The sequence below is a fragment of the Hippoglossus stenolepis genome, chromosome 24 (assembly GCF_022539355.2).
Source record: "Hippoglossus stenolepis isolate QCI-W04-F060 chromosome 24, HSTE1.2, whole genome shotgun sequence".
NCBI lineage: Eukaryota > Metazoa > Chordata > Actinopteri > Pleuronectiformes > Pleuronectidae > Hippoglossus > Hippoglossus stenolepis.
The window spans coordinates 869,424-881,102 of NC_061506.1; the positions used below are offsets into that span (position 1 = coordinate 869,424).

At 47.5% G+C, this 11,679-nt stretch overlaps 2 protein-coding genes across 2 annotated transcripts in view; one reads left to right on the forward strand and one right to left on the reverse strand.

Annotated features, from left to right (window-relative positions):
* LOC118103325 (striated muscle preferentially expressed protein kinase) overlaps positions 1–7,577 on the reverse strand; it is a 32,092-nt gene extending 24,515 nt beyond the window's left edge. The window contains 2 exon segments of the mRNA XM_035150134.2: positions 5,845–6,318; positions 6,999–7,577. Coding sequence (XP_035006025.2) covers positions 5,845–6,214 — 370 coding nt within the window. The 5' untranslated portion in view covers positions 6,215–6,318; positions 6,999–7,577.
* A 1,957-nt stretch (positions 7,578–9,534) lies between these two features.
* Positions 9,535–11,566, forward strand: inha (inhibin subunit alpha). Its single transcript, XM_035150500.2, has 2 exons — positions 9,535–10,059; positions 10,411–11,566. The coding sequence occupies exons 1-2, from the start codon at positions 9,762–9,764 to the stop codon at positions 11,133–11,135; spliced, it is 1,023 nt and encodes a 340-aa protein (XP_035006391.2). The 5' UTR covers positions 9,535–9,761; the 3' UTR covers positions 11,136–11,566.
* The last annotated feature ends 113 nt before the right edge of the window (positions 11,567–11,679 follow it).

Consider the following 11,679-nt stretch of genomic DNA (forward strand, 5'->3'; position numbering starts at 1 on the left):
GAAGGGGTGTGTTGGTCCTGATTGCAGCGATGAGAGTCGGGAATAAAGAAGAGGAGGAGGAGGAGGAGGAGGAGGAGGAGGAAGAAAACCACTGGCTTCAGCAGAGCGAATTGACTTTCTTTTCTCCTCCTGAGCTGCGAGCGACAAAAGAGCAGGACGGAGGAATACGAGCGAGCGGAGGCGGTGGGGGAGAGACTCGGGGGAGGAGGCAGAGCAGGGGGAGGAAGAGGAGGAGATGAAAGGATGGAGGGGCTGAAATGGATATTAAAGGGGGAGTGGGGGGGGCGGAATATATCTGCTTTCTCAGAAACATTCATGTGCAAAGCTCCAGAACACAATTTTATTCTTACACCCTCGACCTCTCAGTAAATTCTCTGGTGTGTTTTCAGAACAAATCAATTATTTATCTATATTCATGTCCGTGAGCTTTAACCAGTGATGGTCAAGGTTACTACCCCCCCCCCCCCACGATCACGACAAACAGCAGCTACAGTTCAAACCAACAATAATAATAACACAAACTGATCTTTCATCAAACATTGAACCAGAAACTGTTTAGTTTTGGACATTTAAACCAAAAACTATGAGCTGAAAAATGCTTCTAGACATGTATTCGTTTCATTTGGACCAAAACTTGCACATTTCAGCAAATCACAACTGAAAGATTTACTCCTTCGTCCCCAATCATCTGATCCTCACTTCATTCCTACACACAGAGGCCTGTGCCAGTCACTCAAACATTCTCCTCCTCGTCTGATTTGATGAGCGACGTGATGAGAATGTGTAACCGCTTCCCACCTCCTCCTCCTCCTCCTCCTCTCCTCTGATTCACACTCTGACACATGTTAATTGTTCTTCCAGACACATCTGTGCTCCCCGCACCTCCTCCGTCAAACTGATCTAAAAATAACCACCGGCAGACCCAGATCTCGTTCCCCAGCTAATAACCCAGAATCCTCGTCTGCGTGTCGTCACGGCTGCCCGGCGCTCGCCTCGCCTCGCCACATGACGTTTAGTTTGGCTAAATGAGGCGTGTTACAGTTTATGGCCTGTAAACACAGAATCGATGCGTGAGATCTACTCCTGGGTTTTGAATCTGGTCGTTAGATGAGGATTATCAGCCATCTTTTCCCTGACTCATCCATAAATAGATTTGAATGTAAACAGTTGTCCTGTTTCACTGAAGACAAACCAGCAGTTTTCAGTGCGCTGCAGTTTACATTTGTTATTTGAACAAACCTGCCTCTCTTCACCCCTCCCTCGCCCGCCTCGCACTCCTCCTCCATCCATCACCAGCGAGAGGCATGCGCTGGAGCAGAAAGTGCAGCGATCGATACCGGTGCTTTGTGCGTGATACGGGATACACCCCCAAGTAACAGTTCAAACGCCCGCGGATCAATACACCCATCATAACACAAGATTCCATGAGCATCTTGCACCTCTGAGAGGCCAGAGGCGGTGGCAGAGCGTCCATCTCATGCTGCTGGGAAATCTCCCTCCTGAGGTCTGAGCTCACTAAAAGCCAGAAGGACTCGGCATCTCACAGAATATCAGCCACGAAGGAGAGATCGTTCGATTCTGTGGTTCATCTCTCATGTCTGGTTTGTTTCAGGGCTCAGGAAGTCACAGTCGGACCCATGTGAGAAGGTCAAACATCGCAGCTGAGCCAGTTTGACCTACAGACACCAAGTCCGCCTCCTGCAAAACCTCAAGCCTGATGGAAAAATGACAGACAGCAAAGGAGCATCACCAGGACCTGGACAGGTGCACGTTGGACCACGCCACTTTAATTCTCTTAAACAACAAAGGAGTAAGCAGACTTCAAGAGAGCAGATTGATTATGTGACTTTCTGTGGAGCCGCCCTGATGGATGCCTTCCTGGCAACAGCTTCATCAGCAGAGCGTCTGGAATAGTCTCCTCACGAAGGGAAACAGGTTCTGCTGCTGTTACATCACACCACGATTACACTGCTCTTCACCGGGTTTCTACTTCTCCATTCAGAGCAGGTTTCTCTGTGTGAAAGCACAACAGCTGCTCCGGGAGAGGAATTAAACCTTTTATTATTCACTGGGATTTCCTGTGACCTCTGGTGATCTTCTGGAGATAATGAACTTCTTGTAAAGTCAGTAAATACAGCATGACAGCTCCCACAAAGTGAAGCCAAACAATCTGGACCCCTGACTTCTTGGTGCTTTTGCTGAGTTCACATTCGCAGTTGGCAGCTTTTCATCTGCACCATAAAAAACACGCTCTCCTTGAAATGCCAGCAAAAAGCCCTCAGAAGTAGATGTGAGCGGTGACACGTGGCCGGAGCTCAGATGGTGGTTTGTAAATCCATTATGACAGCGGCCAATGTTGACAGTCACACTGCAACCTGATCCTACCACCTAATCCTGACCAAATCCCCCGAGGGTTCCTGTGAATGACTGTGCACCGGTGGGATGGAACACAAACACATCCTGCGCCAGACCAAACACCGGGAGGAGCAGCGTCGGCTTCACCCTCAACGTGTTGCCTCAGCTGCCTCGTGAGAGCGGAGAAGCTAATTAATCGTACTGTAACTTTAATCCACTCCCACGTAATATTCAGAGAATGTGAAATCATCAAGCAGCTACAGATTATCTGCGCGGCAGCGTGGAGGCAGTCCTGACACGAGATGGCGAGAGCAGGACCGCCACGTCGGGTGTGAACTCTGAGCGAGGGACACAAATCGGCTTCAGGTTCAACTGCAGCACATTCGTCTGTATGTAAAGATTCAGGATCATTAGCTTCTCTCTCGATTGGCATATTTTAGATTTGGTTTTAACATTTCTTTGTTGACTTTTTGTGCTCGGGCTTAACAGGACCAAGGGTGACGGGGCCCTTGTCTGTCAGGGGCCCCGCTCTTTGGAACACCTTGAGGAGATCTGTCCGGCTCCTCGTGTGATGTGGGTCCAGAAGGATCTCGTTTAATTTAGTTTCACTTATTCCTCAGATAATAAGTCGTGGATCTTTGTGTGTATGGAATTCTGAATTCTGTGAGTGCATCTGAATTCACGGAGCAGATATTTGCAGATATTTCAAACAGGTCGGCTCTGAAGAGAGAATCCAGTTACATGTCAGCATCTCGTGCTTCATCCCTGACGCTTCACGCCATCACAGCACATCAGCAGCTCCCACTCACCTCTCTGCCTCTTGCTTCTCGGCCCACTCACTCCTTCCCCAACGCTCCTCAAAGCTCTCCGTGCATCCAGCAGCTCCTTCCGCAACATGGCTCCTGTCTTTGCTTCTGTATGTTTGACTTCTGCGCAAAATAACTTCTCAAGAGTGCGAATCTTTATCAAGTCTTATCCGTGGAGACGCTCCGGTGAAACCGACAGAACCTCCTCCAGGCTTCACCTTCCTCAGCCCATGTCCCTGATTCTTCTCTCTCCGTCTTCCCCCACTTCTCCTAGACTATGGCTGCCAACTACACCCGTCTATTTCCAGTCCTGCATAGTACAACCCCTCCAGTCGTACTGTACTTTCCCTCTGCACCCCCTTTCAGACGGCCTGCCCCCCCTCGTTATAGCAGGAGATTAAACCCACGGCTGCACAGACACCGAACGACCTTCCCTGTCCTCTGTGGTTCAGTCCTGTTGGACGCACGGCAGGTTTGAAACTCTAGAACCAGGCAGACATGTTGTACGACACCATTAATGATACAATGAGGGACAATGAGACAGTTACAGCTGAAGAGAGGTGCGTCTAAATAACACTAAATATTCATCCGCTGCATCTATTCAATTCATATTTACCGTGCAGACGGTTCCTGCAGCTTGTTAACACACAGAACATTGAGAGGGGAACGTGCTTTCTCACACAAAGGTCAGTTCTCCACGGTTCTCCAGTGTCGGAGAATGTACTGATGATGTTTACTGAAATCCCACCTAACAATTTGAGAGGGTGGAGTTTAGAGGATCTAATTAATAAGACACTGGATAGATTTCACCCTACGACTTTTATTCATGACTCTTGGGAGCAGCTACAGCTTCAGCTGCTTTGGGGGAAAGATGCCACAAATTAAAACGTGTTGTTCATGTCGTCATCAATCATGTAACGACATGTAATCCTTCATTATCAGATGCTTCCACAAGCTGATAAAGTTACAGATGTTTGAAAGAATAACAGATTTATCCTCTGAGACCTCTGAGGATCCTGAACTCAGGGAACCTCTGTTTCAAGAAGACCTTTTCACACGTTATCTCATAAACGTCTCGTCTGGGAGATTCACCTTCCTGCGTCACAGTCCCAGCGATGATGTCACCTCGCAGCTCAAAATACCCCTGGTGACGACGTGCTGCTTCTCGTGAGCCTCCATCAACGTGCGTGTGCAGCCTGGACTGTCGGACAGTGTGTTAGTGAAACGCTGAACGCCACAGGCTGATGTCAATAAAGTCGTCTGGACTTGTGACACAGCACGACGCTGGCCTCTGATTGGTCTGATATCTTAAAGTGACACACCTGACTGACTCAGAAGCAGCCAGAACGGCCTTTAATATTTACCACACACACACACACGGGCACTGACACACACTAACACTCTGTCCTCCATCCACCACCACAATAGCATCCCCCCCCCCCCTCCTCTCGCTTTCATCACGCTGACCATGATTGAGTGTGACAGCGCCGCGTCTTGACCGTGGCGATGCTATAATTATCTGTGATGTCTGCTGGTGCAATCGGAGAAGGGGGGCCGGCGGCATCCACACATCACTCGAGCATGAGCCCTCTGGTCGGCACGGCACATACCAGGCCATAAATAACCACAAGGAGGGGGAGCAGGGGCGACAGAGGAGGTCAGGGAGATAGTGCGACGCCTCAGACTCAGGGAAAAAGTAGTGGATTGTGTTTGTTGTTCATAAAAACGATAAAATGAATCCTGCAAACAAACAGTGCTGCAAGTCGTAACATGCTGACAATGAAACACATCATTTTAATATTCTCCTTTCAAAGTTATGTTAATGTGCACATACAAATCCTGAGAACAAGTTTTTTCAATGCATTCGCCTGAGAATTCAATATTTAAGGTGAGCAGCAATGCAAAGGCCTCTTTCATTGTTTTACTAGGTTTAAAACTTTCTCAAGTCCGTCAAGTGTAAACCCCTCGTGTCAAGTTTCCAGTTCTGGTCATAGAGAAATAAGTCATATAACTGATGAATAGATGGAATTGAAGCTGTGACAGGAGAGAAATATGAAAAATGGAGCAAAGAGAAAAGAGGGTTGTTAGATACATTTTGCAGAGGAGAGACGAAAGAGGAGATGGACGAGAAGGAAACAGCAGAAATAGGTTTTAGGACTAAATGTGGTGAATGAGGCCGCGCTGACGTGAGGAGATGAAAACCACGAGGTGCTGAGTGATCCGCCAGCTGCAGCGTGCGTATCAGCTCATAGTGCGAGAGCTCAACTTTCTCCACAGGCCGAGGCGACGAGGCCGAGATCAAACACACGCTGCACAACAATGATCTCACTGCGAGCCACATTCTGTCGCTCACACCATGACGCAAACTGGTCAGAGGGGAAATTACACCAGTGAACGCTTCGCCGGATTCACACCGAGGTTTTACGATGAAACAGATGAAGAGCTCACTTACAAAGAACCAAGAGGAACCTACAATAACAGAAAAGGAAAGGGTATTAGATTTTAAGGTTCGGTCTATATCCCGTCTGCTAACATATAAGAGGCAGGGTGTGTGGCCTGCACAGGATCCAGGCACCAGGGGGCGCCCGAGACACTGTGCCTTCACTTTAAAGGAGGTGATGATGCTTAAACGATATCTGAAAGAAACTGTAGAGAAAAGCAAGGAGAGAATATCTGTGGTTACCTTCCCCGAGGTCCATGATGGCGAGGACGGTGCTGCAGCTTGCCTCTCCCAGCTCATTGGTCGCCACGCAGGTGTACAGGCCGGCGTCGCTGGTGCGGCAGTCTCGTATCCACAGTCCCCCTGAGTCCTGGGCTTCTGATGCAGGCAGGGCGTCATCGTTGTGGTACCAGCTGAGCGAAGCTTTGGGAAATCCTCCCACAGACACTCTGAGTCGGATGTCGCAGCCTGTTCCCACTGCTGCCTTACGGAGTTTACGGCTGAAAACTGGTGGTGCTGGTGTCGTGGCCTCGGTGACTGGGACGACATGGTCCTCCGTGGGCCTCCTGGAAGGCATGTCCAGACCGGGACAGGAACCAGGGACTTTGGCCATCTTGTCTTTCTTCAGGGACGTTTTATCAGGTGATCGGGATGAGCTACGGTTATTGAAGGCCTCGTCGTAAAGAGGCGGTTTGACCTGGGCTGTTGCACCGGGGCCTGAAACGACCACAGAACATAAATCACATCAACGTTACAACCTTCCTCGTGAATGTGCTCACCAGGAAAAAGACAGTTTCATTATTAAAATGGCTCCAAACACACAATATTTACATTTTGATAATGGGCAACCTCATGAATAAAGCCGAGTTACAAACTGTCAACACGGCCCCTTAATCACAGACACTGTCGAGTTGCATTCTGGGAAGTGTAGGATCCAGGAGTACGACTCAAACTGGGGAATAGAAATATCTCTTGCAGACCCAAGAAAACTACGATATGACTGAATCCACCACACGGACGGATTCAAGTTGATGATCCAAGAAGTGAAGACGTCATGAGGACACATGACAGGAAGCTGCTGGTGTGTGTTATTACACTGAAACTGCAGCCAGGGGTGTTTTAAGGTGTGTATTTTTATAAAAGTCTATTATTCTTTAAATGTAGAGAACCATTCCCTGATAGTAACCCAGTGTTTGTTGCCTAAACTTAGAAAACAGTCTTTCTGTTGTGTTTCTGTGCACTGACGAGTGTGTCACAACAACAGGAAGGAAACAACTGGAACGTCACAATTAATGATCAAAGAAAACATCTGGATTTGCCTCCTTTGCTAATTGACAATATTCCACCGATATGCCTGAAATAGAGTTCATCCAGCAATAGACAGAAATGCACGTTACCTCTGGAATCCCTTTGGACATCCCCGCAAAGTCCAAGTTAACGTAACAGGATCCATGGAGCAGAATATTTCATCTCAAATCATTTGCTAAAGCCCGTGTGTCTTCGTGTCCTTTGGCGAGAGCGAGCCGAAGGTGTAAGTCCACCGGAGATCATGTAGCATTAGCAGCCCGAGCCATGGCCCCTTCCAGCAACCTGAGCCCCGGAGCAGAGTGACAGGGACAGAGAGGAAGCACCCGGGCCTCCTGCTCCGCAGCGTCTCCACTAATGAACTTTGAGTGGTTATTTAAGAAAACACACTTTAAATGAAGTACTCAAACCAGCCCACGGTGGAGGTCTCCTCTCGCTCCAGGCTCCCCCGTCTCTCTCTGCGTCACCCAGACTCCCTCAGGTTTGGAACGACAGCTGCACGGCCACAGATAGGTCACATTTCTCAGGCTGCCATGTATGACCTACACACACACACACACAGACACACACAGACACACACACAGACACACACTCCAACCTTTGGATAGTGTTATCAATGTTATCAACCAAAGTGTGTGTGTGAGACAGTTGGAGTTGCTATAAAAAGAAAGTCTAAGAATAAAGTCAGGGTTCAGTGATTCATTTAATTATAGAGCAGTGATATAACAATAGAATTTAACAGAACTGGCTGCAGTAAAGACATTAAAATACCATGTCTGATATTTTAGTTTGTGTATTTTTAAATCTTTTTTTATTTATCTCTCTGAATCCTTGTTATAATTTGTATTTTCCTGTGCATGAAATCTGGTGAGCAGGTGAGTGATTTTGAAAAGGAGCCAGACGCTTCACATCCCCTCGACCTCCCTGACACGAGGGAGCCGTTGCCGTGGCAACAGGTCCTGAAAGATTGAATGTTTGTTGCCAAGTTTTGTGATAATTAAATAATTAAATCTGGATTAAAGCCGAGAGGGAATAAGGCCGAGATGCTGGAGCCCCGGTGACCTAATGAAGACAATATAATGTATATTTCATATTTTAAATTTGTCCTCAGGTGAAAGAATTAAAAAAGGTGAACATCACCTGCATCCAGAGCAGTAACACATAATATCTGAGATCATTTCTGTTTAAATCAGTGTTTTGCAGTAATACCGATTTAGATTTCCTTAATTTTCCCTTCATCAACATTATCATTAGTTGGAATTAGTGGAGCATTAAACTCACTTCATCAGTTTGTATTATCAGGAGAAGAATTTGATTTCATAACATCAGGTGATGCACTATTCTACCGCCCTCTACTGGTAAAACCAAGATGGTACTTTCAGCCTCTTGAGTTTCACACGTAGATTCCATGTTAATGTCGATTATGAATCTGCTAAATAATAACAAACATAATCTATAACCACCCAGTGAATCAGTATGCAGGAGGGACGGTCCTCCCACAATATGACTGAGGACAGCTGAAGACAGTCGGTCCAACATCTGGAAACTTCTGCAAAACAAAAACTAAGTAAAGTTTGAATAACTGTTAGATTTGTGTTCATGAGCATTAAACTGATTATAAAGTCTTATTAATCTCTTAAAGGTGCTGGTTGTCACATGCTAGAAGCTGAGTGGAGCCAGTCAGACAGTCACAGACACAGACAGCTACAGACAGTCACAGACACAGTTAGTCACAGACAGCTACAGACAGTAACATGAGGCAAACACATGACACTCATCGATCAGCTGAAGTAAAATCTGTGTATTTACACACATGCAAATCAAGAATATGTTATATTATATATCTGCTGCACCTGCTAGCTTGTTAGTGTGCTAGCAAGCTAACGCTAGCAGAGCTGTGTCACAGACATTAGTGTGTCTCCTTCCTACTTGTGTTATAGGATGAATTTAACCTGATAAACATGTCAAATAAAGACAAATATAAAGTATAAATAATGTGTCTCTCACCTCATTTAAAGACTGTTGCTGTCTGTGTATTTACTGTGAACTTATTGGGACAAAGATAAATGTGCTAGTAGCCATTTTTCACGAAGTTATATGGAGCCAGCTAGGCTAGCTGTTTCCCTTTGCTGTCAGTCTTTACGCTAAGCTAAGCTAACTTCTCTGAGACAGTAGACTAATATACTTGTGCTGCAGTTTAACATGTTAGAGATAAACATGAGAGCTCAATTCAGTAGGTCTCACCTGAAGGTTGTTGTTTCTCATAAATGAAATGTCCCTGAACCCAGGATTCAAACCCCCGGGTCACAATGAGCAACACAGCATCATGTGAACTGGGATTTTGTCAAACTAACTCCAGTGTGAAAAATCCGCTCTGGTTAAATCCCTGATTTAAAAAATGTCCTTGTGCAGAAACACATTCTGAAAGAAATATAAAATTCAATAAAAGAGGCTCAGGAATGTTTCCCTCAGACAAGGACTTCCTGTTCAGTGGGAAAACAGGTGTGTGGATTAAAGCTGCAGGAGAAATGACTGTCCAGATCTTATCCAGCATCCCCACCCCTGCTCTGCATTCTGAATTCACATGTATGTGCCCGTGATGTAAACCTCCTGCTCCAGAATAATGTGACTCTGCAGAAAAGGAAACGTTCCCTGGATTCTGTGTGAAACTACGGGAGCAGATATCAGATCCCAGCAGCCAAGGTCACTCTGTGCTATCTCCCATTTGTGTGCTGGCAACAGAGTTTCTCTCCCAGACTTCCCTCAGACTCAGACAGCTGCAGAGCCAAACACATCCACGTCTGAGTAAGTCTCAGGAGGGACCGTCTTCTAAACCCGCAGGAGGACTGGGAGTCATGGTGTCCTGCGCTCTGCTCCTGGTTCCTCTGTGGATCCTCAGTCTGAGTGGAGGCTGCAGGGCCGAGGAGCTGACCAGGGAGGCCGTGTTGTCCTGGTTCAGCGGCCGGGTTCTGGAGGGCCTCGGGCTGGAGGAGCCTCCCCTGGCCTCAGCGCTGGGCCCCGACGTGGACCCGGCCCAGCCAGAGGGAGCAAGGCCCCTGCATGTGAGGCCCCCGAGGAGCAGGACCTCCTGGGGGGACCATCGGACCAGTCCCACCCAGGACAAGGCTCAGATTATTCTCTTCCCCAGTTCTGGTGAGAAGCTTCTACCTACATCTTCTTTTGGATCCTGAAATTCAAGAAGTGTTACTGTGCTAAAGAATGAATCTTCTTGTTTTCGGTGAGATTATGGGATAGAAGCTTTTTTATTATACAGGATGTTTGAGCACAAAACTGAGATTAATCAGCTTTAAAGAGCAACTTCTGTAAATATGGTCGAGTGTTTAAAGGGGATTAAACATTTCATAGTGAATCTGTACCAAAGTATCTTGATACTATCGAGTCAGGAGACACCCGAGTGTCTCGTCCAAGTCTTTATCATAAAGGACGAAGGACGCTCCAATAGAAAATGGACAACTTCAGTTTTCTCTCTGATTTACTTTCCAGACTCGTCTTGTGGCCCAGAAACCACCAGGAGCCACTTCATGTATTATTTCCAGCCGTCGCTGACCGACCAGGATGCCGTGGTCACCGCGGCCCACTTCTGGTTCTACGTGGGCGAAGGGGCCAACTCTTCGGCGCCCCTCTTCATCCTCACCTCAGCACCGGAGCTTCTCCAGGCAGCGGAGGCCCCGTCTCAGAGGAGCCCGGACGGGTGGACCACCTACGACCTGGAGCGGCCGGCGCTGGCCTCTGTGGCTCAGGGTCCCTTCGTCCTCCAGGTCCGCTGTCCGGCCTGCGAGTGCCACGCTGACCAACCAGACAAGACGCCCTTTCTTGACCTTCACGCTCAGCCACGTGCTCGAGTCAGATCTCGCCGCCATGCCCCGCTCAACATTCCCTGGTCTCCCTCTGCCATCGACCTGCTGCAGCGCCCCTCTGTGGAGAGACCCGAGCACAGCGACTGCCAGCGAGCACACGTGGAAATCAGCTTCGAGGAGCTGGGCTGGGGCAACTGGATCGTCCATCCCACGGCGCTGACCTTCTACTACTGCCACGGAAACTGCTCGGCCAGGGATCGAACCACCGCCGCGCTGGGCATCAGTCAGTGCTGCGCCCCGGTGCCGGGGAGCATGAGGTCCCTGAGGATCACCACGACGTCCGACGGAGGATACTCGTACAAGTACGAGACCCTGCCCAACATTATAGCTGAAGAGTGTTCTTGTGTCTGAAGGGCACAGGTTAAAGGTCGAGTTCACACGAATCACACGAGGACCTGTCTCTTCATCCCGTTGTTGGTTGTGTGTGTTTTATTAGTTTGAACAGTTAATACACAATAATCACCACACTCAATACAACTCACATTATCTCTTTTCATTTCCTGTGTGCATTGCATTGTGGGAAGTGTCCATCAACAGCACATGTAAAAAATAAGCTTTTCGTTATCAAGTTTTATTTTGTAATTTGTGTTACTTCCCTTTTTACTTGACTTACTTTTATCAGGTTTCTTCTACTTGGATGTAAAAGTAAAATTAAAAGTCTGCATTGTGTTGTCTCCTCTCACCTGTGGGGGGCGCTGTTTGCCCACATTTAAACTGCACCGTCACGTTCAGATGTTCTTGATCTGCAGCTTTTTCTATAATAAATCACTGGTGAGAACATGGATGTGAATTGTGATCTGTGAACTCTACAAAGTTATGAACCAGGTTTTCACTTTATTAACTTGGAGATTAAAGATAAAACAAACGTCTGGAGGAGATTACAAACACACACGAC